We start from the raw sequence: 27,720 nt of genomic DNA, 5'->3' as shown, positions 1-27,720 counted from the left end.
AGCAAATCATTCTAATTTGATTCCTCATACTAATTAACTTGAATACCTAAAGATAGTCAAAAAGAATTTCAATGCCTTCCTGCCTATGCAATAACATTGGGCTCATTTGGAAGCCTATTCTATAGTATTTGTTATTCATTTTTCTTTTTTTGTTTTCAGAATTTTGAAAATAAAAACAAAAACTTCAGAAATTATTGTTTGTATAGATTGGAACAAAAAACAGAATTCGGAAAATATGATTAGATTTGATTATATTCTTAAAAAAATCCAAGTATTTTTTTTAATTTATGTTTAATTGAGAGTCGTTTTGATGGTTTGTCTTTACGGAAATCTAGGCAGACTAATTTGTGAAGAAAATGCTTTACTTCCCAAATTTTCTTCCTCAAAAGTGGTTTTCAAATGATATGTCATGGCAACACATTTTTTAAAATAGTAGATTTCATCTATGATTGACATATCATTTGAGAATCAACTTTTGAAAATAAAATTTGGTAAGAGCATTCATAATAGATTCTTTAAAGAGAGTTTGTTCTAAGTTTTAGGGGAAATTTCAAGAAAGTTACAAAAATTCATTCACTGCAGCTTCCCTAAAATTTTTGTTTCCTTGGAAAGTGAATAGTGCTTCCCAATGCAAAATATATTATCTCTCATACTTTATTTCTCTTTCCTACTTTTAATTAAAGTAAATGTAAAAAATATATTATCTCTCTCCTACTTTATATTTTTTTTTCCTATTTTTAATTAAAGTAAAAGTAAAAAAATAATATTCTGATGATATAGAAAAAATGAAAGGAAGTTGCTGTGGGGTGTTTTTTTTTTTTTTTTTTTTTTTTTAAAAAAAAAAATGGTTTTGTTTCCTACGTCTAGGAAAAATGGTTGGAAAGCTGTTGTGAATGTTCTAAGTGTAGCACTTCTCATTTGTGAAATGGTTTCATCAGGGACGGAGGGAGGGGGGGGCTGGCAGGGGCCATGGCCCCCCCCAAATTTCCTAAAAAAAAAAATTTTAAGGTGAGAAAAAAAAAATAATCTAAAAAAATTAAAAAATTTAAGGTAAAAAAAAAATTTAGCTTACTTGGCCCCTACCCAAAAAAAAATTTTGGCCATTGGCCCCTGCCCATAAGAACTTCTGGCTCCGTCCCTGGGTTTCATAGCACAAAAAATAATGGATGTTGGATTTCTAACAATTTTGTTGTTCAGATTGCTAACAATTCGTGCAGTAAATATGAGATAATTCTTATGGAGCTTACTTGTCGAGTATATAATAAAAGGGTAATGCTACGGAGTAGCAATCTATGCGCACACTATGCGCATTTGCTGAGCTGGCGTGGTTAACTGAACCGCGGTTATCAATTTTTAATTTAAAAAAAATATATCACACGAAGGAGTGAAATTAGGTTTGAGTTTCAAATATTTCATTTTTTCCCCCAAAGCTTTTTCCTCTCCTCCTCTCCCACGCTGCTCCTCCCCCCACTCTCACCTTAGGCCTCCGCCCATCACCATCGCCGTCGCCTCCGAACGCCACCCATCCAAAACCAGTCGCATCACCAGCTCGAAATCCGGCCGACCTCCTCTCGCCAAAACGACCGGCAACGCCCGCCATCCAAAAACCGGCAAGTCACCAGCTCAAAAATCCGGCCGAACGCCAACACCGGTAATTTTTCTCTCTTATTATCATGTTTTTTCTTCTTGTTTTGGGGAATAGAAACCTAGTTATCTGGTTGATTATGTTGCCGAAACTCTCTCTTATTTGATTATCTTGCTGATTTTGAGAAGGAACAGAGGCTTTCTTGATGCAGTTTTTTGTTACTCTTTGTTCCTGGTTTAACATCTTTTTTTTTTTGGATGAATATTAACATCTTTCATAAAGTTCTTATCTTTAAGGAGGACGAGAACAGAAATAAATAAATAGAGACGCAATAAGAAGAAAATGCATTTTTTTTATGAACTATGTCTTTGGCTTTTGGCTGAATTGAATTGGAAAGGATTTTGGGATCGATTACTAACTGTATTTTTTTCTAAATAAATTTTAGGTGGTATTTTTTCATTTTTGAGTTGAACGAGTGTACTTCCTGAGGAGAGATCTTTAAACTAGATTGTTCTATTATGTAACTACAATTATTATCTCTATATTTTCTCACCTTGCAGAGATATTGGCAGAAGTATCAAGAGAGAAGACATGATACTTCCTCTGGAGTTCGTAGATTATTTTGCTAATTGATTGGCAGTGATTTGCATTGTCATTGTGTTTGTACAATAACTTATTTGAGCTTCTTTGCAGGCATCAAGGAGTAGGGGGCTTTGGTAATGACGGGGCTGCTTTTGGCTCCTTAAATATGGATCAGCAGATGACTGGCAGATTCTCAGCACCTGCTACTCCAAATCCTTTCTCATCTGTTGGTGGTAACCCATTTGGATAAAATATGATGAAAAGGAAAGCCTTTTTGACCCCATTTAGGTCAAGCATCATCTTGTTGCTCCCTGCCAAAGTTGCTGGGTGTAAAGTTTTGGTGTCTATGTTGTGGTAGTTTTGAGTTATCCAGGCCGAGGAGAGATTTGTTCTCTTCACCCCCGGGGCAAAAGTCAAATGTCACATGGCCATGTAAGATTTGTTTGATGCTGTAAAAGAATGAATGAGATAGGGGGAGCATGGGGTGATACATGTGTTTGTTTGCTGCCCCTAGAAGCTGCATTATTTCTCTCTGTTGTATTGTATGATTTTGCCATTTCTTCATCATTGTGGTGAGCTCTTCGAGTCTGGAAATTTAGGAAACAAAAAATAAATTATGTTATGGTGGAGTGAAGTTGTATTCTAGTACTACTGAATTTAGAGATGATTTTTCTTCCAGATACATTATTTTATTATCATTATTTTTCCTTTATCTAATATGTGGTGATTGAACTCTAAGGAATCATCATATCTTTCAGCATTGTCCTAACTCTACTAACATGGTTCCACATACCTCGACAGAAGCACATAAGAACTTGGATTACAAGAATCCAACCTGATTAGATGGTCAGCTACGGGCTTTCCAATATTGAAATTCTCTTGATTTTTACAAGCACTAAGCAAAGTCCTCCAAATCACATCATTTGGCTCGATGGGCATTTCCTCTATTAATTTCCCTGCTTCTTCTATATGCCCAGCGCGGCCAAAAATGTCAACCATGCATCCATAGTGTTGCAATTTTGGCCACAAGCATTTAACACTCCAATTAATGTAATATCATAGAGGTTTAAACACAGATTCTACAATGTTGTTTACCAATTCACTGTGAAGCAATATTGATGTCTTGTTGGAATGATTGTAAATTTGTAACTATTTGCAAGACTTGCAATATATACATAATTGCATGTTTATCCGTTCATCAAAATTTCAAAATTTACTAGATTTGCTTCTTCCAAATAAATACTATGCTTCAAACACCATAACCTCTGATGGTCATCAAAGCAATTGTACAAAATTGTTCAAACCAACAAAACTAATGAGCAATCTAGCTCAAAACCGAAACAAAAACCAACAACCAACTGGACAAAACCAGCAAACAACCAAACTAATCAACAACAACTAAATCTATCAGTTACACCAAAAATATCAAGCTATCAGCATTACTCTAAAATGTGGAAACTGGTAGCAACTAAACCAATCAAAAAAATTGTTTGTCCCAACTATATCTCTTGGCTTCTTGATCTTGTTTAAATCACATCATTGGAGAACTTGCACGTTGCCAGTGAAGAACTTGAGCAAAAATTGATAGAAACACCATTGACACCACTGAGTTGCTGGAACAAAAATTGTCCAATCCCTATCTGCAGCATATGATAACAACCTATCAGAAAGGGATAAAAATTCAAGAGTACAGAAAACAAAAATTAATCAAAAGTTTCAATGGGTATGTTAAAGGGTGCTATAGATCTTATGGGTATCCAAAAAAAAGGCCGATTGAATACACAACCAAAATCAAGCACCAAAACCAACAAATCTAAGCAAAACCCAGATCAGTGAACCCAAAAAAAAAAAAAACAAAACCAGCCACAAACAGAGGCTACACCCCAGAGCCGGCAGAAGGAAGGCGGATTTCGCCAATACCGGCGGCGCGTGAAAACACGCACCGGCCCGGTACCACCCAGCCGAAGAGACACCCCCGGAAGCCCCCTCCCCACCGTGCAAGACCAGAAAATGGCGAAACGTGGCCGTCACGCGCGCCGAACGGCAGAAACCCCTCTGGCGCGTGCAGGCCACGCTCCGAGCTCCGGCAACCGGCGTGACCTGTGCGACCGGCAGCAGGAGCGGACAGCGACGGACATTCCGGCCAAAAGGCGCGTGTCAAGCAGAAAGCACCGAGCAAGCGTAGATCTGGCATCAAACATCTGCAAAAAAACAATAATAAACCGGCCAAACCAACACTCCTCCGACGACACAAATCCAGCCACTCTCCCAACCATACCAGACGCGTAGAACCAACTGCCTGAGCCAAAGAAAAAACAAAAACAACTCACCATAGCCCAAAGACTAGATGAAACATCAACTCATCATAGCTCACAAGCTAGATGAAATAACCACCTCCACCGGAACAAGAAACCGAGGGGAACAAAAACAGGAAGCTACAAAAATAGGAACCCCTCTCAAAACAGGAGAAAAGAGAATCGGGAGCTTCTCTCAAATGGAGAAGCCACCGACAACAAGCGTCCGGGGGTGAGTGAAAGAGGGAAAATGAAAATGCAGTGGGCCACTGGGCGTCGTCTTTTGTTTGTTTTTATTTTTATTTTATTTATTTTTTTATTTTTTTAATAAAAGGTGGTTAACCCGAGTTGGGTTAACCACTGAAAATGCGCATAGTGTGCGCATATAATGCTACTCCGTAGCATTACCCATAATAAAAATGGGACCATTCCTATGCTGTTTTTTTCTTTATTTTTTATTTTATAATTATATTCAGCCTCCTAAATAAACATTCTATTCCGTCCTCGGTGACTAGAATAATGTGACCTCCTATAATAGTCTTCTTGTTGATTTAAATTTGGACTCTCATTACAATTCTTGAAAATTGTAATAAGCACACAAAAATCACAATCGCTAAACCGGGGAGGTACACATATTTTAGTGGGCGCATGCATATGGATTCGGTAGAGGTCTTTAGATCTGCAGATCCTGCACGGATGGAGATCAATTTTTCATCTCAATTTTCACTCTTTATTTGTAATGGCGTAAAATAATTTTTGTATTTTTTTTGTATTTGGTATGACAAAAATTAATAATCAACCGAAAATATTTCGGTTCGACAAAAAAAACTTCTTTAATTTTTTTTTTTTTTTTCAAAACCGTAAATCATTTTTTGAGTTTGAGCTTCTCATTCTTCCACTGTCAGACCTCCACCGGGTAATTGCCCAAACTTCGCCGGGCCACCGCCAGATTCTGTTGGCCCACTACTGGGTCACCATTGGGCCACTGCTGAACCACCACATGCCACTGACAAACCACCCCTGGCCTCCGCCCAGATCACCGCTGAACCACTCCTAGGCCACCGCAAAACCGTTTTCAGACCAATACAAGCCACCGCAAGACCACTATAGCGCCACCACCAAGCCCCGTATGACCACTGCAGGGCTACCGCCGGAACTCAAATTTTTAAGTTAATTTTTTTAATTATTTATATTAATATATTTACGTTGTGAATAAAAATTAATTTTTATAAATTAATATAATTTAATGAAATTACAAAAAATATTTATAATTTTTTATGCGCACCAAATGCTAAAAAAAAGAAAAAAAAAAAAAAAAAAAAAGGAAGAAGGTATTTTAAGTGAGCATTAATTACTGACGTCGAATTTATGTCATCCCGCAACCTAGTGAGCGGCTCACCCTTTTTTAAACTAGGGTTTTAGCTCATTTTCGTGGAAAACGTGAGAATTCGAGAAGTTTTTTTGACAAAGGTAGGCCTCTCTGCCTTAATCTTACGTTTGTCTACTGTATAATTTTTCACTTCTCTCAAACATGGAATATGATGCATTCGTTAGGATCATATTCCATGTTTGGTGAGTTTTTTTTGTGTTGTGATTTGAAAAGAGGCTTTTTTTTTTTTTTTTTTTTTTTTTTTTTTTTTTTTTTTTAATGTGAATCTGTGATTGAAAGTTAATAAATATTTTTTTGGTGGAATTTACAATTGAAAAAGAGTTGCTTGTGTAGTCCACAAAATAATAATAATAAAAAAAAAATATTTGGTAAAATTTTTAGTGTTTAATATTTTTTCAAAAAACAAACACTAAACATGCTTAATTTGAAAAATACAAATACATATTTTAAGGGTTAAGGCCCCCTGTAACGACTCAGATAATTGCATTGTTTATAATATCTACGTGGCGCTACTACTATTTTCTTTATAAAAATTGCAACGAAAATGTTATGTTAATTTAACTAAATTATGACATTGTAAAAAACAATCGGCAAAGCATTAAACTGAAGCATATTCACATTCATCATCAACTTAAATACATCATTTGTTCTCACTATACATCTTATCATCGTAATCGCATTGATCACAACTTTACAAAATTATATACAATCTCAAAAAGGCATCACTGCCATCTAAACACCAATATATCGATTTGCAAACTAATTAATATCTTTATTTAAGCTTGGCAGAACCGTTGTCCTTATCTCTTCCATCTCTTTCAACTAGAAGCTTCCCTACCAGTGTAGTCATTTTGCCGGGGGAGGGAGTTTCTATGCCTCCCTCCTCTCGGTTTTGCTTTTCCTCTTAGCCCTTTTAGAGCTATAGAGGTTTTTGTCCCCCTGGATTGTTTTAGTAAAGGCTAGAGTCTTTCAGCCATTAGGGTTGTAGAGTTTTGTCTCCCTAGACTAGATCCGGTGGTGGTTTTTGTCCTCCTAGTCCTTTTGGACTATGAAGATTTGTGTTTTTTTAGTTTTTCTTTATTTGTTGGCAAGGAAGCACTCTAAGAGGTTCCGAAGGGGAAGAGTTCGCCGCTCGTGTTGCCAATGGGAAGGCTTGGCCATGCTTTAATTTTTCAACAATCTTTGAGGCCAGATCTACTAAGTTCCGCCGTCCTCTAGTCGACATGCGCCCTCCATCTTTGTTCGCTGTCGTCCTCTGGTCCAACTGCTGCTTGCTAAGGTCAAAAAGCTCATCGGTGATTGGCTCATAGTCATCACGCGCCAGGGTGTTTTCACACCTTGGGCCGCGCATGATGGCCACGCCCGGTCTCTTTTGCAGTGTCTGGTGGCGCCCGGGGGTTTTTGGTGATTGACTGCTGCAAGGGATCTTTCGGTGGTGGCGTGTGTGCTATACGCGCCGTCTCCGGTGGTGTTTTTCTTCCGATGGTAGCTTTTGTTTTGGGTGTCTTCTTGAATTTGACAGATTGTATTTGATAGTTTGCCCTGTGTTAAATTAACCTAGTCATTGCTTTTAGTCCAGATTATTTGTGATTGACTCCATGTGCAAGTAGTGGTTTCTATGTTAACGCAGATGCACATTTTTGTTGGCTAAGTTTATTTGTAATAACTATTGGTATAATCTGAGTTCTGGGGTAACTGTAATGGGGTATTTGTATTAATCTGGATTGCTATAATGGCCTGAGTCTAGTTTTGACTCAGTTTGTTTGTAACTATGTTACCATTTGAGAGTATCAATGAAATGTTTACATATTCCCTTCAAAAAAACATCTTTATTTAGGTCTCAAAAGTTACGTCTCTCCAACCATAAGGTTTGAACTAAACGTCCCCCTTAAGCAATCTTGCCGCTCTTGCTGCTATTGTGGTAAAATTAAACAATTTTATAAGTGAAATTCTAAATCCATGGCTCAGTATGCAAATATTCAACCAAAGCGGTGTGTGATGTACACCTTCTTTGTTCTGGTAAAAATATCTTTCTTTTGTGGAACTGATATATATATAGTTTGTAAGTTACAATCTCGGAACTTTGGTGGCTGAAGGTTGTTCATAATCTTTGTTTTAAACAAACAATGTAAGAGAGATGCAATTGAAAGCACAAAAATTAAACTCTCTCTCTTTGCACATGATGATAAAGGCTCTTCGTTCTCCGAAAATAATGCCACTAGTACTTTGAAAAATTGTGCTCTACAAGCCTTTATATAGACTTGAGAAAGTGGCCCTCAAATCAAAAAGGCGGTTTCTGAAATATTGCATATTGTCGATGCTTAGGCCATAACTAGTTCAAACATGCGTGGAGTTTCTGTGAGAAAACATGATTTTCAAAGTATTGCATTCAAAGTAACTTGAAATGGTGCATCACTACGAATCTAAAAATGATATCCGTATTTTGCAATTACGACTGCGTATATTAAAAATAACCTCATATAGCGGATGCTATCAAGTAAAAAAAGAAAAAACTTTTTGACATGAACTTGGCTTGGGCTGGAGGCTAGAGCTAAGAAACGGCTGAGTCGAGTACATAGGCTGTGTCTCCTGCAAGTTGGGCTTGCCTCGTACCAATATTGGGCTTGACCACCTAAAGAGAATGGAAAATTGCGTGGGCCGCTCATTCAGGATAAGGGCTTTCTTTCTTTGGTACTTGGTAGACTGGTAGTACAGAGAAAATGTGAAACTAATCCCCACGCAGCCGAAACTAGGCTATGTTTGGCAACTCCCTTTCCTCCTTTTATTTTTTATTTTTTTTTTTACTTTTTATATCACATTAATTTTTTTTATTTTATTATTTAAATAAAAAATACCACAATACAAAATTTTTTATATTTTATATCAGAAGTTTCAACCACAGCTAAAAAAAAAGTTTCGGACGGGCTTGCCAAACAAGGCCTAAACCTTATTCCCTTACTGCTCGGTGCTCGCCACCGTCTGTCACTTTTAAAAACCACAGAAACAAAGCGCACTGTCACTCAAATTCTTAGAAACATTCGCTATTTTGATCAGCGACGGAGTGCGTTTGAATTCCCTAGCTTCAAAAGGTATGCGTTAATCTCTATCTCTCTGTCTCTGTCTCTCTTTTTATTTTTTATTTTTATTTTTTGTGGAAAAAGAAAAGTTTCCTAAAATCTTCATGTCGATTCTGTTGTTCTTGTGGTAGATATTATTCTAGGGTTTATTGCTTCGAGCCCCAATTGAAACAGGAACTTATACATGTATGTTAGATTTTTCTAATTTTTTTTAATGGAGGTTTTCGTTGGGTTTTTCTTGTTAATGTATTAGGCGATTTAGTTTGCAAGGGTTTCGTGCATTTGATTTTAGTCTTTAATCTATGGTTCACGATTTAGATTGCAGTGATTTTTCGTACGCGCCAAACACCGGAAAATGTTTTGGCGGAAATCATTTTCCTGAAAATATTTTTTTGATGGAAAACATTTTACGCCAAAACTAACGGAGCATTAGACAAATATTTATTTTCCTTTTTTTTTTTTTTTTTTATTTAATGTAAAATATGATTGTTTTGGTTCCTTGTATTGTTATTGGCTTTGAATCGATGATTGTATAATGACCTTTTGTTAGAAGTAATTTAATCACTTCTGAAAGTAAAATTTTCGCTATCTTTGTTGTGTAAAGAGAACAACACAGTTACAAGTACTTATTATGATAACCAAAGAGCCGTAGTCTCCTTTTGTTTTAATGGAAACTTTTTTGCAAGAGAAGACAACCCCTGAATCTCGTTGAAGTTCCATGCTATATGAATCCTGCGCTTTATTGTTAACTAGCCATCAAGATGAATAATGCATTATATAAATGAAAAGTTTTCTACTTAAAAACTTATTCGGAAGTAATTTCTGTTAACCTGAATGGAGCCTACTATTATAGGAATAAGTTTTGTCTGAAATATTTTATGTTGCAGATGGAGCTCTAGAGAAAAAAAAGGAAGAAGAAAAAAGGAAAAAAAAAAAGTGTAGTTGTGCAATATGGCAGCAAATTAATATGCATTGGGTTGAGTTTTATGCTCATTTTTTTATTTGTAATGTGTAGGAAGGGTGTGAAGTCTAGTCTTGGACGCCAAGATGCAGGCTTGTAGTGGAGCTGCAGTGAGGGGTTCGGTTCAACAGCCTATTTGGACCAAGGGATCAAATTTTCTTCCAAAAGGGTCCAGTGTTGTTGGATTTCGGCACCATGTAAAAGTCAATTCGGTGAAACCCTGTAGGTCTTCTCGTATTGAAGGAAGTTTGGTTACTGGGAGGCCACCTTCTTCTGTCTCTATGCCTGAAATTGGAGGTAGCATACTTTACAATGAATTTCTGAAGAAGTGTACTTTCTTTTTTGTATATTATGTGCGAGAGTTTTGAGTTGTTGGTGGTAGCTCACATGCCTACTAAAGGCGTCCTTAAGAAGAGGTGTCAACATTTGGACTCCACGGCCATATGCATCTAACACTAGCATGATGGTATCCAAGCAAGAAGTGATTGCATTTTCTGGTTCTTATTTGTGGTAAAATCATAGAGGGTGGGCAATTGTGGCCTTGATGTTGTATTGGTTTCTTCAATATGCATCCCTGATGAAATGGTTGTGTAAATTATATATTGTTCCCAATGTTTTGTTATGAGGATGAACTGTTGTGTTTGAACACAGAAACTTATTTAGTGTTAGATATTTGTAAAATTTCTGGACTCACTATAAATGTCGATGTCAGGAGAAGCATAAATTACTCAAAAGTAGATTTATGTCGACATACCGTCTTTATAACTATAATGTTATGTACTTATCAAAACAAAAACAATAACTATAGTGTAATGTTAAGTTATATCTTGATGACATCAGGATGGTGGTATTACTGGATCTTAAGTTAGAAACTAAGCTCTGTTCTACTTTTGCATCTCTATCTGATCTGACTAGATAAGGATAGGTGTTTTTATTCTTATAGTTTTTCTTCAATTAGGTTCGTAATCCTTCTGGAAATTTTATATATACTAATTTTTTACTTGTTGAGCATCTGTTTTGGGCATAGGCAAGAATGACTTATTTTCTTGCAAGGATGTGATTCCATTGGCATACTCATATCTTGAGGTTCCTACTTACTACTAATGATAGGTGTAAATATTAATTTCTGCTAAAATTTGTGCTTTATTCGCATATAGTTTCTTCTGTTAATCAAAAGCATATGAACAAATCAATGCTTACCGTTGATAATAAATATCACACCATTGATTAGCAGGATTTAGTCAAGGCTGACTGTTATGCGTGGAATTGCTGTTATGAAATATAGGTAATGGAAGTAGCTTTGTAGATCATGGCTTGGGTGAAGCTGATCCTGAGGTTCGTGCAATTATTGACAAGGAGAAGGAGAGGCAGTTCAAAAGCCTTGAGCTTATTGCTTCAGAGAATTTTACGTCTCGAGCAGTGATGGAAGCAGTTGGCTCATGCCTGACAAACAAGTATTCTGAAGGACTACCCGGTAAAAGGTATATTTTGTTCATTTATGGCAGGTGCTTACATTTTGTGTGCGTGTGTGTGTTTTTTTGTATAGCTAATAGTTTTAATATATACCTCAGGTACTATGGTGGCAATGAGTACATAGATGAGCTTGAGACACTGTGTCAACAAAGGGCTTTGGAAGCATTCCACGTAGATGGAAAGAAGTGGGGTGTTAATGTTCAGCCATTGTCTGGTTCTCCTGCTAACTTTGAGGTTTACACAGCGATATTAAAACCTCATGACCGGTTGATGGTAAATTGTTATTCTCACTTCACTTTAGCTTTTGTTGTTAGAATTGGCTCTCTTGGTATACATGGATTTACCGATCTCTACTTGTAACTTAGGGTTTGGACTTACCCCATGGGGGACATTTGTCTCATGGATTCATGACTCCTAAAAGACGGGTATCAGGCACATCAATTTATTTTGAGTCTATGCCTTATCGACTTGATGAATCTACAGGTGCTGCAATTCTGTTATCATATTTGCTAAGGATATAATGGCTGATTCGTTGATTGGGGGGTTAATTCTAACTTTTTTTAAATATGAAACAGGTCTTGTTGATTATGACATGCTTGAGAAAACAGCTACTCTTTTTCGACCAAAACTCATTATTGCTGGTGCTAGTGCTTATCCCCGAGATTTTGACTATCCTCGCATGAGGAAGGTAAGGGTTTTAGGTTGTCATGCTTGTTTTCCAATAATCTGTCTTGGGTTGATGGTTCATATTGTGTCTAGATAATTTTCCCTTTTTAGCAACTCAGTAACTGACTGATTAAGTTTGATATTGAAGATCGCCGATGCTGTTGGTGCTTTTCTCATGATGGATATGGCTCACATTAGTGGACTTGTTGCTGCATCTGTTGTTGCTAATCCTTTTGAGTATTGTGATATTGTGACTACAACAACACACAAGGTATGTGTCACATTCTTCCGATTTTACTGCACAAAATATTTTGTTCTTGCTCCATTTCAGATCTTTGGTTTTGGTTTCCTTTTGGTGCAATTAAGAGACAGCTGGGTTCTGCTCTGACAGTATACCGATATGACATTAATCCTCTGAAAATCATATGCTATCTTTCTTGTAATATTCACAAACATGACCTGATAAATTTAGACATTTTTCTCCAGTCTTTAAGAGGTCCAAGAGGTGGCATGATCTTCTTCAAGAAGGATCCTGTTCTCGGAGTTGATTTAGAATCTGCCATCAACAATGCTGTTTTTCCTGGTTTACAGGTCAGCTGAACTTCTCTCTTTTACTCTGTTATGAGACGCTATCATTATTATTGATGCTGATGTTGTTATATTCTTACTACTAATACTATTACTATTGTTGTCTTTGTTGTTGTAACTTATGTGTAGTTCCATGTTTAGGGTCTTTTAACTTTTGAAGTTATTTGTGTAACATATTAAAAGGCAGATTACCTATGCAGGGAGGTCCTCATAACCACACAATTGGAGGACTTGCAGTTTGCTTGAAGCATGCACAGTCGCCAGAGTTTAAGGCTTACCAGAACAAGGTACTTCATTTCCCTTTATGATCAGAACTTGGTACTGGGTATGCCATAATCATCATATTTAGCATAATCACTGTCTTGTAGGTGGTTTCAAATTGCAGAGCTCTTGCTAGCCGATTGACCGAATTAGGATATAAGTTGGTTTCTGGTGGTAGTGATAATCACTTGGTTCTTGTCGATCTAAGGCCACTGGTAAGTTTCTGGCTTCTATGTTTTATTATTATTATTATTTTTGTTTGATAATTGACTCATGCACCCAGCAAAATATGAACCCCACCACTCCCATACATATGGGGAAAGTGCCAATGGGCCCAAACACCATGTAACACCTTGGTTCCACATTGAGAAGATGAAGAGTAGCTTACATAAAGTGGGTAGTTTATAAACATATTCATGAGTGCTAAGTCCCACATTGCTTAGTTATTAGGTGAAACTGAGTTTTATAAGGGATTATAGGAAAAACTTTAAATTAACTAGTCATTTTGAGGTGATAACGCGAATGTAACTAGCGCTTTTCCCTAGGTCATTACACACCACTTGTGTCATATTTTTTTAGTTGTAGACTTGGATGCTAGTCTTTGCTGTTGGTGTAAATGCTGCTACTCAGGATTTGTCTTGGCTTATGAACATTTTTTTGGCCTTATTTCTTGAGTACTTGATTAGTCAAATAACAAGTTAATGCTATAACATGATGCTTATATGTTAGGCAGGAAATGATATGTCTCTCGTTTTTTCTAACAAAAACCAATCTTGATCATTTATGACCCCATTAATATTTTGGAAAATATTTCAGAACCCCCGTGTTTTTTCGAATTTTGAGTTTTAGACTCGAGTTTTCAATTTGGTCAATTTAACACTTGAGTTTATAAAGATTTTAAATCCAAGACCTATTGTCTTTTTTTTTTTTCTCAAAGAAATGACAAAAATGACTTATTATACCATTCTCGTTAAAAATTGAAAAAAAAAAAAAACCTGGGGTGGCTGCAATTTTTGTTATTTATTTGAGGAAATAATGGTTAGAAGTCTTAGATTGAAATTATCTGTATACTCGGGTATTAGAAAACTCAAATTGAAAACTCAGGTCTAAAAAGCAAAATTTTCAAAACCACATGGGGTTTTTGTATGTTATGTGTTCTTTGGTATGGTATGTCTCTTGAAGAAAAAGTGTTGTGACAGATTTAACATTTGAGTTTGTTCTCAATTGCTTTTGACTTGCTAACTAGCGAAATGAATGTTATAATTATTATTTCAACTATGGAGCAAGATATTTGAGGGAGCGGATCCTTTTTGTGCTATTTATCTTATTAATAAGTATCTAACACCCCTATCTTCTTAATAGGGTATTGATGGGGCTCGGGCGGAGAAGATTCTTGACTTGGCATCTATTACCCTCAATAAAAATTCAGTGGCTGGTGAGTCTTGCTTTGGGCAGCCCTATCCTATTCCATTTGGCTTGATCCTGTTTCTAGTTTGTTTCTTCCTCTATTGTTGAACTTATACGTGCTTAATGTTCAATTACAAAGGTGATAAGAGCGCGCTAGTGCCAGGAGGCATTCGCATCGGATCACCTGCTATGACAACTAGAGGATTCACAGAGAAAGAATTTGTAGCAATTGCAGACTTTATTCATGAGGGTGTACAGATAACCCTGGAAGCTAAGCGATTGGTCTCAGGGTCAAAGCTCCAAGATTTCATGAAGTTTGTAGCGTCCCCCGATTTCTCTTTGATGGATAAAGTGTCGGATCTGCGCCGGAGAGTCGAAGCTCTTACAACCCAGTTCCCCATACCCGGGTTATAAGATAATGAGAAACCAAATTGATAGCTAAATAACTTATGTGACTAACTGTTTTAATAGATGTTGGCTCGATAAGAAATTTTGAAATTGGGGATTGAAGCTACCGCTTTATCTATTCCTTCTCTTTTTTGGTTGCTGTGATGGGGTGAAGGCCCTTCTAACATTTTTTTCTTTCTAGTTTAGAACACATTGACAACACAAGGGAATTTGCACTCCACATTGCACGGTTTCCAATTTAAATAAACTCTTTGGGTTTAGGTTCTGACCCCAAAATAAAATTAAAATAAAATGAAATTAAAGGAAGAACCGATTTGATGTGTAAGCTCTTGTGATACTGAGCGCATGTGATCACCAGTCCTTGATCAAGTGCCAAACTCGTGCCTTTGATCAAAACCAAACGCTCATACATCCGATAACTTCCCTCTTCTACAACGAAATTATCGTGGCTTCTTCCCCTTCTCGTGAAGTTGGTAGGTTTTGGTAGTGATTTTGAAAAACAAAACTATTTTTAGAGTAGGTTTGTTGTGATTTTGCTGATTAAAAGTGTAATTTTAAATTAAATTGTAGATAATGTATTATTAGGAGTGCGCTTTTTAAAAATGTAATGTTTTATATTATGGGTCTGTTTGGGTTTGCGATTTCAAAAAGTACAATTTAAAATCACTATTTTAAAATGTGTAATTTGAAAAAAGTGATTTTTAAAAATGCAGTTAAGCATTTGACAAAATCGCAGTTTAGCATTTAAAATCGCAAATTAACCTTTAAAATTTTGCGTTTTCAAAAAAGCATTATCTTACCTGCGATTTGAAAAAGCAGATTTTCTGCGTTTTCAAATCGCGATTTTTAAAAACACAGTTCCCAAACGATTTATGTTCTGCGATTTGGTTTAAAATCGTACTTATTTTCTACGAAATCATCATCCCAAACGCACCCTATATTTTTATCCTACAATGTTGATGTAATAGTTTTAACTAAGCATTGGATCGGTCATTGTTTTAAAAAAATAATAATAATAAAATATTTGAGAATTTGTTGATATTGTTATGTCAGTATTGCGGCTGTAGTATCTAACATTAATATATTGCGAAAATTATAGGCAATGGGGTGCATTTTTAAAAATATACAATTTTAAACTCTAAACTATAATTTTAAAGGCTAAATTACAATTTTGTAGGAGATATAATATTAGAGGTATAATAGTAATTCGTTTAGTGGGGTAACTGAATAATAGTTAAGTTCAATTGTAATAGGCTTTTTATTAGAGTGGTTAAAGGAATCCAATAAGTCTTTAGAATCTATAAAAAGGAAGCCCAGCTTCTAACGGAGATATGAAAAAGAAGTTGTAAGTCATTCTTTGTAATAGGAGACCCGGGCATCTTGAATAGCCGATTTGCATTCAATACATAATTCGTTTTCAAAACAATTCGAGTATGTAATGGGAATGGCTTGGAATTGGTTTTCTCTCTCTCTCTCTCTCTCTCTCTCTCTCGTGAAGACAACCAACAATTCGCCCATGGCTGCCGAGGAGGAGGAAGTGACGCTCCTCCTCCTTTCCCTCTCTGCTTTTGTCTTTGTTGAAGTTCCTATTTTGTTAGAGTTTTCTTTAACCTTATCAGCTTTTTGGGAGGTCTTATCTACCTATGTTGAGGCTTTGTTTTTATTTTTCTTACTTCCATCTCAGTTTTCATTAGTTATTCCTTTTTCCACCGTGTCTATTGATAGTTTGGCCAATGATCTTGGATTGAATTTTTCGAAGCTAGACCTACATTCTTCCGCCAGATCCTACATTCCTACTCAACACATGCCACTCCACCGAATTTCCCGTTGTCTTCTGTCTCCGTCGACATCAACTGAGCCTTCTTCGGACCTCCACGCATTGGAGTGTGGCTTGCACGCGTTAGTAAGTGGATCTCACTCGCCGACGCGTGGTCACTATGACTTCACCCGCTACTGTTGTCAGTTGTTTGTGGTGGTCCTCGATTTGGTGGCCTCTTCTGTCGGTGTTGTGTCTGCCTCCATTTCTCCATTTTGCGACCTTTTTCCGTTGTTATCGGTTTGTTGTGCTTTGTTGTTACGAATGTAAGAAATTTATCAATCGCCGTTTATAGTTAGCTTTTTTAAAGCTTATATTTTCCATGCTGCCACCAAACGTCTCTCGTTTTTTATCTCCTTCGATGAAGCCCCTGCTATGCTTGTATCTCCAAACTACTTGTTTTTGTCGTTTGTCTTGTTATTTGTTTTGTTTGTTGAGCATTTTTTTCCTGCACTTTATGCAGTTCGATTGGCTACTTCCAATCTCGTGTTTGAAAATATTTTCAATGGGTTTTTCATTATCTCTTCATTTCCGATCAAGAATGGCAAGATCTCTCTTGTAACCTTTTATTTATTGGGTTTAAAAAAAAAAAAAAAATACAGACTTCATTTCTATTCGGTGTTAATATTCAATCCACCGCATTCATTCCTATTTCATCCACAAATATCATAAATAGTAAAAAAATCAATTACAAATTTTATTAAACGTTCGATTGCATTTTTTAAATTACATATTTTAAAATCGTAAATCTAAAACATACCCTTAAAACTAAAAACACATGTTTTATCAAAATTAGTAACTAATAATTTCAAATATAAATACTTTTCAATTATATATATATTTTTTTAAAAAAACATTTGTACATTTATATCACATTAAAATACTTTTAAACCAACAATTTTTTTTTTTTAAAAAAAACAGTTCTCTCTTTTTGCGAGCCACTGCTTCCCATCTCCATTATTATTCCACTATTTTGTCTCTGATTCTGCTTTCCCGTCTTGATTTCAGATACACAGTAGTTCATTAGGGCCGAGCGTGGGCCTGGGGGTGATCGAATCCCGTTAAACATCAAAACAGCAGCCCAACTGAGTCTCTATTGTCTCTCTCTCTCTCTCCCCCATCTCCGCCTTAGGCCAAACCGAAAACTTCCCATCTCTCTTTTCAGGTCAGTCCGTACTCTCTCTCTCTCTCTCTCTCTCTCTCTCTCTCTCTCTCAGAGGTTGTTATTTTTGGAGTTATTAATCTTACTGCCAATTTTTGCTTTTTCTATTTTTCTTGATCTTTGTATAAATTTATAGGATGTTAGTGATTTTGGTCGTGATTTGGATCGATGATGCTTTACCGATTTCCGATTTCCGATTTCTGATTTTCTTTTTCTTTTTTCTAATTTTCTGTTATGAATTACTATTAGAATGATTGATCTTAAAAGATGCAAAAATCCCAAACGCTATCTGGCACCATTAGAAGCAGTCAATCCCCTTTTAAGTTATGGCTATGAGAACAAGTTTCAACATAATTCTCTTAATATACCAAATCAGGCTACCAGGTAATCTGGCTAAATCTTTACCGATTTCCGATTTCCGATTTCTGATTTTCTTTTTCTAACCTTAAAATTTCAACAATTGCACAGACTAACTCAGCATTAACGATCCATCTAACAACCCAATCCAAAGTAACACAGTATGATCAACACTATTTCTTATGGATACTATTGGAAACAGAGAAATGCATACCATCGTAACAAAAAGCGAAAGATTTGAAAACAATGGATCAGCAAATCTTGCGAAAGGTCCACTAACCGTCCGACTCGAAGAGAGCCCGAATGTTTTAAACATCAAACAAGAATTTTGGAATATACAGAATTCATAATTAAAATTCATCACACAAAGGCTTACGCTGGAATTCTATGATCCGATTTGTACAGCGTCGAACCGAAGACCTTCGTATGGGGAAGAACACCGGAGATTGACGTCGCGGAAATGGCGTCGAAATCGCAAAAGGTATTTTTCTTTATAACAGAAACCCTAAAAACCCGAAGCGTTTCGAATCCTTAATAAATGTCAATCAAGAAAGAACGCGTTATAGAAGAAGAAGAAGAAGAAGAGGTGCCTTATAAATGGGAACCGAATTCTCATAAATATTGGGACGACTTTTCTTTGGGGGGCTTAGTTGGGAAACGAAGAACAAATGCGAATTGAAAAAGTCAAAAAAGTTGGATTAAAGAATCGTCAAAAGCCCTCCGTAGTCCCTACAGCGACGTGTCTCCAAGCTCGCCCCATGTGTGAGGGGGCGGGTGGCCTAACGCTTTAGATCTCTTTCGTGGAAGTTGGGCTTCTACGTCGGCCACCTTTCTCTGTCTTCATCTTTCATTTTCCCCCTTATTCTCACACACCAAACAGCATGTGGGGCCGTGGGGAAGAAGACCCAGGCCAGTTGCTTCTAGGGACCCATTGGGCTAGACAGTGGGCCGGATCGTTTGCCACTTTTCTGGACTCATGCCCATTTCGGTAATTCAGCACTCCCTGCATTTTAAGGTTTCCGAGAACCACTATAAATCAGTGCTTTTTGCCTCCGCCCTAACGAATCCGCTTCACCTGCTGAAGATGTATTGGCCAAGAGTTGTAGCCAAGCAGGTACCTTAGAAATTCTTCCTTAATTGTATGTGTGTGTGTTCGTGTTTGTTTGTAGAACGCGATTAATTTTGCGTAGAATCGGGTATTCAGGTTGTGTTGTTTGATTAGGGTTACCTTTGTGGCATTGGTGGTGACCCGATTTGAGGCCGACTCCATTACTGAGTCAACAGCGGGGGCCCCATTGGTGGTGACCCGTCTGCCGCTTGGAGTCCATATGAACTCACCGGAGGAAGATCCTTGAAACTCACCGTTGTTTCATGACACAATACTCTGGTTACATTTTCACGCTTTTTTTCTTCTTTTTTTGATCTGGTTGGCTGTTCTTGATTGTACTTAAAACGCAATCGTTTCTCGATATGTTATTGTAGAAATATGGCACTCAGTCAGACACGGGTGTTTGTTGGTCAACTTGATAACAATCCACCTTTTGCATGGTGCCTAGAAAGAGCTACTGATCACGATTGGAGGAAGCCATCTACTCCATGGTTTCCTTCAAATTTAAAGCAGCTAAATTCTTAACAATATATTTTACAGAAAAGTGATGCATTTTCGTTGAATGTCGCTGGTTTTCAAAGGATTCATATTGATTTGTGAGGCATAATTAAAATTATTTTTAAATTAGATGATTCTAATAATCAGATTAATTTTGAGGTGTTGAATGTTAGAATTGTGAGGCATAATAAATCATGGCTCTCTATATACGAGTCAACAGCAAGTACCAAGCTTATGGTGCCTTGACTGCCGCTTAGAGCCAATATGAAGTTGCTGGAGGAAGATAGTTTGGAACACTGTTGTTCCATTCTACTTCATTTGGCTACATTTCCTATCATGCCTCACTTCTGACCAATTATTGTTCATGTAATATGGTGTTTCTTTTGCAGAGATGAGTGGGGGTTGTGTAATGATAGACTCCATAGTAGGGGTGCTTGTAGGTTGTCAGTGGCGGTGCATTTGGGATTGCAATTTTATAAATAAAAAATGTGATTTTAAATTAAATTGTAGAAAATGAATTGTTTGAAAATTACATTTTTAAAAAATTGAGATTTGAAAATGTAGAAAATATGTTATTTCAAATTGCAGATAATGAAGTGGTTTTATTTTAAGGGATAATTGCACCACTATTCTTTGGGATTTGCCTAAATTATGAATCACTCCATGTGGTACTATAATTACAAATTACTTCTTGAATTCGTTTTTCATCTACCCTTAAAACTAAAAACACATGTTTTATCAAAATTAGTAACTAATAATTTCAAATATAAATACTTTTCAATTATATATATATTTTTTTAAAAAAACATTTGTACATTTATATCAGATTAAAATACTTTTAAACCAACAATTTTTTTTTTTAAAAAAAAACAGTTCTCTCTTTTTGCGAGCCACTGCTTCCCATCTCCATTATTATTCCACTATTTTGTCTCTGATTCTGCTTTCCCGTCTTGATTTCAGATACACAGTAGTTCATTAGGGCCGAGCGTGGGCCTGGGGGTGATCGAATCCCGTTAAACATCAAAACAGCAGCCCAACTGAGTCTCTATTGTCTCTCTCTCTCTCTCCCCCATCTCCGCCTCAGACCAAACCGAAAACTTCCCATCTCTCTTTTCAGGTCAGTCCGTACTCTCTCTCTCTCTCTCTCTCTCTCTCTCTCAGAGGTTGTTATTTTTGGAGTTATTAATCTTACTGCCAATTTTTGCTTTTTCTATTTTTCTTGATCTTTGTATAAATTTATAGGATGTTAGTGATTTTGGTCGTGATTTGGATCGATGATGCTTTACCGATTTCCGATTTCTGATTTTCTTTTTCTTTTTCTAATTTTCTGTTATGAATTACTATTAGAATGATTGATCTTAAAAGATGCAATCTTGGTGTTTTCAACTCAATTACACAAAATCAACATTTGTGAAGTTTTCTTGGTCGAGCCTCAACAATCATACGGGCATCCTCATGAGTTTTAAGATTTAGCCAGATTACCTGGTAGCCTGATTTGGTATATTAAGAGAATTATGTTGAAACTTGTTCTCATAGCCATAACTTAAAAGGGGATTGACTGCTTCTAATGGTGCCAGATAGCGTTTGGCTGGTTCAGTGAGATAAGCATTGCTATTGATGTTATTAGTGCCTGTAAACACTTTTCTTTTGTTTCCATTCTTGTTATACTTTTCTTTTGTCTCTTTGTTCTTTATTAATTATTCACTATTTTGTTCGTGATTGTTGTCAAACTCAGAGTTCGGAGAGGAAGAGAGAACAAGAATGAAGAAGATGACTCTATTATGAGAAGTAAAGTTAATTACAAAGAATGAAAAGATTACATATATATAGACCGAGAACTGCAGTTAACTAAAGCTAACAAAAGTCGAGTTAATACAACAGAAAAAGAACTAAAATAACAGAGTAACCGTCTAACTATATACAAAGAAAAAAACTATTCTTTTTATCTCTAATACTCCCCCTCAAGATGGATGGCAAAGATCACAAACAGACATCTTGGACAACAAAGAAGTAAAAACATTACAACCAAGGGGTTTAGTTAGAAGGTCAGCAAGCTGGTGTTGAGAGGACACATGAAAAGGTTTGATGAGGCCGAGTTGAGTCTTTTCCCGAATGAGATGGCAGTCAGTTTCTATGTGTTTAGTTCACTCATGATAGACCTGATTCTCGGCTATGTGAATGGCTGCTTGACTATCACAGTACAAAGAAGCTGCTTGTAGATGGGGAATAAGAAAATCCTTAAGTAAAGAGAAGAGCCATAAAATTTCACAGCAAACTGAGGCCATAGACCTATACTCACCCTCTGCAGAAGATCTGGAGACAGTCTGCTGTTTCTTGGATTTCCAAGAAATAAGTGAATCGCCAATGAACACACAATAACCAGTGATCGATCTCCTTGTATCCACACAACCAATCAGAATCACAAAAGGCTTTGAGATGTAATTCTGATTTTGCAGGGAAAAAGAGACCTTGAGCAGGAGCAAATTTGATATATCTCAGAACCCTATGAGCAGCATCAAGATGTGGTTGGCGTGGTTTATCCATAAACCGACTGAGAGTTTGCACATAATATGCAAGGTCGGGTCGAGTGATTGTCAAATAAAGTAAACGACCAACTAGTCTTCTGTAAGATGTAGGATCCGAGAGTAAGTCACCAACATCCCTAGACAATTTTAAGTTTTGCTTCATGGGAAACTGAACAGGTTTTGAAGCTAACAAACCGGAATCTGCCAAAATCTCCAAAGCATACTTTCGTTGGCATACAGAAATTCCAGAAGATGATCTAGCAATCTCCAAGCCAAGAAAAAACCTCAAAGGACCCAAGTCTTTGAGCTTAAAACGCTCATTCAGCAGTGAAATAAAAGAACTAACAGCATGAGAGTCATTACTTGTTATGGCAACATCATCAACATAAACAAGTAAAGCAAGAAATGAAGAACCTTGAAGCCGAGTGAAAAGAGAATAATCAGCTTTGGACTGTATAAATCCAAGATCAATAAGGGTGGATGAAAACTTGGAGAACCATTGTCTCGAGGCTTGCTTCAAGCCATAAAGAGACTTAGTGAGCCGACACACTTTGGACTCCCCCTTAGTGCCAAAACCCGGAGGCATCTTCATATAAACTTCTTCATGCAAATCTCCATGCAGAAATGCATTATTAACATCTAATTGATGAATAATCCAATTCTTGGTAGCAGCAAGAGCTAAAAGACACCTAACAGTTGTCATTTTAGCTACCGGAGAAAAGGTATCATGATAATCTAAACCCTCACACTGGGTATATCCTTTGGCTACTAACCGAGCTTTATACCTCTCTATTCTACCATCTGCCTTATGTTTTATCTTGTAAACCCACTTGCAACCGATTGGGTGTTTATTAGGTGGAAGATCACAAACAACCCATGTATGATTGGCCTCTAAAGCTGAAATCTCAGCAGACATAACATCACGCCAGTGACTAAACTTAACAGCCTCATGATAAAATGTAGGTTCAGATTGAGCAGAAATAGAAAAGCAAAAATGTTTATAGGCAGGAGAAAGTTTATCATATGAAAGATAACTAGATAAGGAGTAAGGAATACCTGAATTTGATGCTGTGGAGGAAGGCAGAGATGGGAAAGAAGAAGCCAGTTGGCAATGATATTGCTGCAGATACCTAGGTTGAGTTTTAATTCGGGTGGATTGACGAAGAGGAGATGAAGGGATAATAGGCGATGAAGAAGAAACAGGAGGTGTAGAATGCTGTAGAGCAAAATGTTGTGGTGTAGAATGTTGTAAAGCAGAATGTTGTGGTGTAGAAGGATGAGATGTGGAAGGCGTAAGTGAAGAAGGAACCGAATGTGTGATAGAAATAGGTAAAGAAACCGGAAAGTCAAGTATAGGTATAGGCAAAGAAATTGTGGAATGCTGTGAAGGCTGAGTGGTAAAACAACCATCAGATGAAGAATGTATGAGATTTAAAGCAAAAGGGAAAAAGATGTTCATGAAAAACAGCATCCCGAGAAACGACAATGGATTTTGTATGTAAATTGACAAACTTGTAACCTTTGATGCCAAATGGGTAACCAATGAATACACAAGGAATGGCTCGAGAATCAAACTTAGTTCTATTTCAAGACAAAGTAGAAATATAAGCAAGGCAACCAAATATTATGAGATGGGAATAAGATGGAGAAGTGAAAAAAAGTAATTCATGAGGTGACTTATTTGATAGAAGGGGGGTAGCTTTACGGTTTATAAGATATGCAGCGGACAAAATGCATTCACCCCAAGAAGAAATAGGAACCTGAGATTGAAACTTTAATGCTCTAGCAACATTAAGTAAATGTTGGTGTTTTCTCTCCACAACAGCATTTTGCTGTGGAGTTTCAACACAGGACAATTGGTGAATGGTTCCATTAGAAGAAAAAAAATCATGCATCTGAATTCAGAACCATTATTAGAATGCAAACACTTAATTTTGAGATTAAATTGTGTTTGTACAAGGCTAAAAAAAGATTTAATAAGGGAACGAGTTTGAGACTTGCTTTTCATGAGATGCACCCAAGTAAACCGGGTATAATCATCCACAATAGAGAGAGAAAGAAAACTGAGCCATTTATTGATGGAGTAGCCATTGGCCCCCAAATATCACAATGGACAATTTCAAAAGGCATACAAGTATGAGTAGTGTGTACAGGAAAATGAATTCTATGTTGCTTAGCCAAAGGGCAAACAGAGCAAATGTCTTTATTAATACAGGAAATTTCAGGGAAACTATGACGTAAAGACTGCATTCTTGATGCAAAAGGGTGACCTAATCTATAATGCCAAACATCATGAGAAGAGGTCTTTATTGTGCTATTACAACTAGAAATTGAAAGAGCTGAAGGAGGTGAAACCTTCGGTTGCTGCAGAAGATAGAATAGACCACCTTCTTCCTTATCCACTCCAATCGTCCTCCAAGGACACAAATTCTGTATGAAACAAAATCCAGCAAGAAAGATGAGACAAGCTTTCAAGAATTTAATGATTTTACTTGCTGAAATGAGATTAAACGAAAAAGGTACACAAAGAACTTCAGTCAATATAAGATTGTCTGAAATGAACACTGTCCCAATGTGTGTAACAGGGACGACAGATCCATTTGGTAATTTGACAAAAGAAGATACAACTACGGTAATTGTGGTAAATAATGAAGGGCAATTGATCATGTGATCAGTTGCCCCTGTGTCAATAATCCAGGGAGTGGATTTGGAACGAAAAAATGGAGATTTTGTTAAGAAAGCAGAGGAAAAAACTGAATACTGAGGATTAAGAGTAGTAAGAGAAGAAACACAACCTGACACTTCAGAAGAAGTGGAAGCTAGAGCAGAGGAAGAGGCATGCAAACTACCTGCCATGTTTGCTAATGCTTGATGAGTAAAATTATGCTATTGAAGAAGGGACGAAAGCTGCTGGCACTGATCAGGCGTGATGGTGAGCTGAGGTACAGCTTGTTGAGGTGGATTCTGCTGAGGAACAGAGTTCAAATCAACCTCTTGCACATGATTTGCAGAATGAATAGGAGCAGAATTTCGAAGATTCTTTGTGAACTTGAACCCCGGTGGAAAACCGTGTAGGCGATAACATTTGTCGGCAATGTGACCTGGCATGCCACAAAGAGCACAAATGGGCTTATCCTTGCGATAAGGCTGTTTGGTGAAGCGAGCCGATGGTCCAGTAGATTTCGTCATAAGAGCAGTGGACTCCTGATTGAAGATGTGAGACTTGACCAAAATGTCTTGTTGCTTCTCTTCTTGAATAACTAAAGAGAAGACTTTGTTAACCGATGGTAAAGGCTCCAAAAGTAAAATCTGACCACGGATGGCAGCAAATGATTCGTTGAGCCCCATCAGGAATTGATAAACATATTCCTGATGATAGGGAGCAGCGACCACTTGCATTCCACCACAAGAACAGGGGGGAATAGGCCTATAATGTTAAGTAAGAACTCACAGAAGGGTTTTCTTGCGAAAGAACATAAATTGATTTTTGTAATTGAAAAACCCTAGGACCATTTTTCTGAGAAAAACGTTCCTTGAGATCAAGCCACATACCGTGACAAGAGTCGATATAGATGATACTGGCCGCAATCTCCTTCGAGACCAAATTGAGGATCCAAGATAGAATCATGTTGTTACAGCGCACTCAAGCGTGATGTTCGACACCAGCATCGATCGAAGGTTGAGGAAGACTTCCATCAACAAAAGCCAATTTGTTCTTGGCTGTAAGAGCCATTATCATAGAGCGGCTCCAAGTATTGTAGTTTTTGCCGGTGAGCGATTGAGTAACAAGAATCGTTCCCGGACTTTCATTTTGGGGTAAGCAAAAAGGACTCGATGGATTGGTGAAAACGGATGGTGAAATGGTGAATTGAAGAGGAGGATTATCAGTGGGAGGAATTTGTGAGGAAGAGGAAGAATCATCATGCACCATTGTTGTATGCTCTGATACCATGTCAAAATCAGAGTTCGGAGAGGAAGAGAGAACACGAATGAAGAAGATGACTCTATTATGAGAAGTAAAGTTAATTACAAAGAATGAAAAGATTACATATATATAGACTGAGAACTGCAGTTAACTAAAGCTAACTAAAGTCGAGTTAATACAACAGAAAAAGAACTAAAATAACAGAGGAACCGTCTAACTATATACAAAGAAAAAAACTATTCTTTTTATCTCTAATAATTGTTGTGCATTGATTTATCATTAAGTGTGACTGTTTCTAATATTTTTCCGTGCAAAGTTTTCGTTAACATCCGATTTGGTTGCTGAGAACCAGAGTGAAAGGAGAAAAGAAAAATTGAAACTCGTGGTTTAGTTGAAAGCATGAGAGAAGCTAAAGTAATCGAGAAATTAAAGATTTTTTTTTTGGGGGTCTAGTTTTCTGAGCAGCCAAAGGAGCCAATTGGATGTATTAGTCATGGAGTTTTCTTTTTTTCCTTTCGAACTTTCCTTTGGTTAACCCTATTTGTTGCAAGCTTCAGATTGGTTTCTGAGATGGAAATTTTGAAATCATTTGCTCTTCAAACCAAAAAAATAAATTGAGGGAAAGAACATGAAACAAAAATTTCTGGGTTTTAATCTTGCTTCAGTTCCAAAGAATGATTTGAGTCGAAGTTAGTTAGGCCAAATTGTTGTATCGAGCACAGAGAAGTGTTGTTTTCCTGAGGTATCAAATAGTTGAATACATTCATATATGTGTCTTTCCCTCTCTCTCTTCCAGTCTCTTTTATCTAATTATTTGCAGAAAGCAAACAGAGCAAAGACTTTCCTCTTTCTGTTTTATTTCTCACCATAACTTATGTTTGGATCTGCAGCTTTAATTCCTTCCAATGCCAAAAAAGAGTTCTTCCAAAAAAGCTACTAAAACAAAAGAAAATAATGTTGTTGAAGAAGAAAAACCCTCTCCTGCACAAAAAAGGGCTAGCAGTGAGATTGATGAAATCTTTTCGGGAAAAAAGAGGAAGAAATCTGGACCAGAAAAGACTGAGAAGCCGAATGAAGATGCAACTGGAAATCCTAAGAAGATGAAGAAAAAGAAGAAGGATAAAAGTTCTAATGATGATGAGTTTGTGGATCCACCTTCTCGTCGTCCTAAAAAGAAAATGAATGGGCTTGCTATCTACACAGAAGAGGAGTTGGGTATCAATAAGGAAGATGCTGGGGGTACCCCGCTTTGCCCCTTTGATTGTTCTTGTTGTTTTTGAGGACGGTTGGCTGAAGTTGCTTCCTTTGGTCCATTGAATCTCTGGGATTTTCCTGTAGTCTTGTTTTTATTCAAGGATTATGGTCCTTATGGAGCAAAGTTTTGCTTTATTTTTGTTATTGTCTTCATGTACACTAGAACTAGAGTAAGTTAATTATGATCTTAACCAATCAGTTTTTGCTTATAATTAATATCTTCATCTCACAGAGTCATGTAGTCTATATATTAGTCACACTGATCCTCTTTCACATTGAAAGTGAAACTTCATGTGAGTACAATTTTGCAATCCACGAATTGGTGATGGTCACACGGATTTGGAAATGTATTTTAATATTAGTCCATCGGTTCTTATAATTTC

General features: G+C 36.9%; 3 protein-coding genes and 1 long non-coding RNA gene across 4 annotated transcripts; 3 read left to right on the top strand and 1 right to left on the bottom strand.

The window, feature by feature from the left end:
• Window positions 1-1,311: 1,311 nt before the first annotated feature.
• Window positions 1,312-2,845, top strand: LOC133866798 (uncharacterized). The gene is made up of 2 exons (XR_009899922.1): window positions 1,312-1,651; window positions 2,279-2,845. It is a non-coding gene; the product is annotated as an uncharacterized LOC133866798 (long non-coding RNA).
• A 518-nt stretch (window positions 2,846-3,363) lies between these two features.
• LOC133866917 (uncharacterized) lies at window positions 3,364-4,711 on the bottom strand. The gene is made up of 2 exons (XM_062303575.1): window positions 4,050-4,711; window positions 3,364-3,807 (listed from the first exon to the last, which is right to left on the bottom strand). Exons 1-2 carry the CDS (start codon window positions 4,359-4,361, stop codon window positions 3,694-3,696), a joined length of 426 nt encoding a protein of 141 aa, XP_062159559.1. The 5' UTR covers window positions 4,362-4,711; the 3' UTR covers window positions 3,364-3,693.
• Window positions 4,712-8,772: 4,061 nt separating this feature from the next.
• On the top strand, window positions 8,773-14,825 carry LOC133866604 (serine hydroxymethyltransferase 3, chloroplastic). Its single transcript, XM_062303181.1, has 12 exons — window positions 8,773-8,940; window positions 9,944-10,186; window positions 11,175-11,370; window positions 11,461-11,635; window positions 11,728-11,845; window positions 11,938-12,050; window positions 12,177-12,299; window positions 12,515-12,619; window positions 12,817-12,903; window positions 12,985-13,092; window positions 14,240-14,312; window positions 14,424-14,825. The coding sequence occupies exons 2-12, from the start codon at window positions 9,976-9,978 to the stop codon at window positions 14,696-14,698; spliced, it is 1,584 nt and encodes a 527-aa protein (XP_062159165.1). The 5' UTR covers window positions 8,773-8,940; window positions 9,944-9,975; the 3' UTR covers window positions 14,699-14,825.
• Window positions 14,826-26,988: 12,163 nt separating this feature from the next.
• On the top strand, window positions 26,989-27,363 carry LOC133866128 (uncharacterized protein C6G9.01c). Its single transcript, XM_062302682.1, has one exon. The coding sequence runs from the start codon at window positions 26,989-26,991 to the stop codon at window positions 27,361-27,363; it is 375 nt and encodes a 124-aa protein (XP_062158666.1).
• The last annotated feature ends 357 nt before the right edge of the window (window positions 27,364-27,720 follow it).

Source organism: Alnus glutinosa, chromosome 4, assembly GCF_958979055.1.
Source record: "Alnus glutinosa chromosome 4, dhAlnGlut1.1, whole genome shotgun sequence".
In the NCBI taxonomy this organism is placed as follows: domain Eukaryota; kingdom Viridiplantae; phylum Streptophyta; class Magnoliopsida; order Fagales; family Betulaceae; genus Alnus; species Alnus glutinosa.
Note: the sequence above shows the minus strand (reverse complement) of the source record. Positions and strands in the feature narration are given on the sequence as shown.

Excerpts from the sequence above, each read along its gene's own strand:
- LOC133866917 (XM_062303575.1), bottom strand. The coding sequence starts at position 4,361 with ATGCCAGATCTACGCTTGCTCGGTGCTTTCTGCTTGACACGCGCCTTT. Across the intron at positions 3,808-4,049 it reads TTCCTTCTGCCGGCTCTGGG|ATAGGGATTGGACAATTTTT; the intron begins GTGTAGCCTCTG and ends CATATGCTGCAG.
- LOC133866604 (XM_062303181.1), top strand. The coding sequence starts at position 9,976 with ATGCAGGCTTGTAGTGGAGCTGCAGTGAGGGGTTCGGTTCAACAGCCT. Across the intron at positions 12,051-12,176 it reads ACTATCCTCGCATGAGGAAG|ATCGCCGATGCTGTTGGTGC; the intron begins GTAAGGGTTTTA and ends TTGATATTGAAG. Across the intron at positions 12,300-12,514 it reads TGACTACAACAACACACAAG|TCTTTAAGAGGTCCAAGAGG; the intron begins GTATGTGTCACA and ends ATTTTTCTCCAG.
- LOC133866128 (XM_062302682.1), top strand. The coding sequence starts at position 26,989 with ATGCCAAAAAAGAGTTCTTCCAAAAAAGCTACTAAAACAAAAGAAAAT.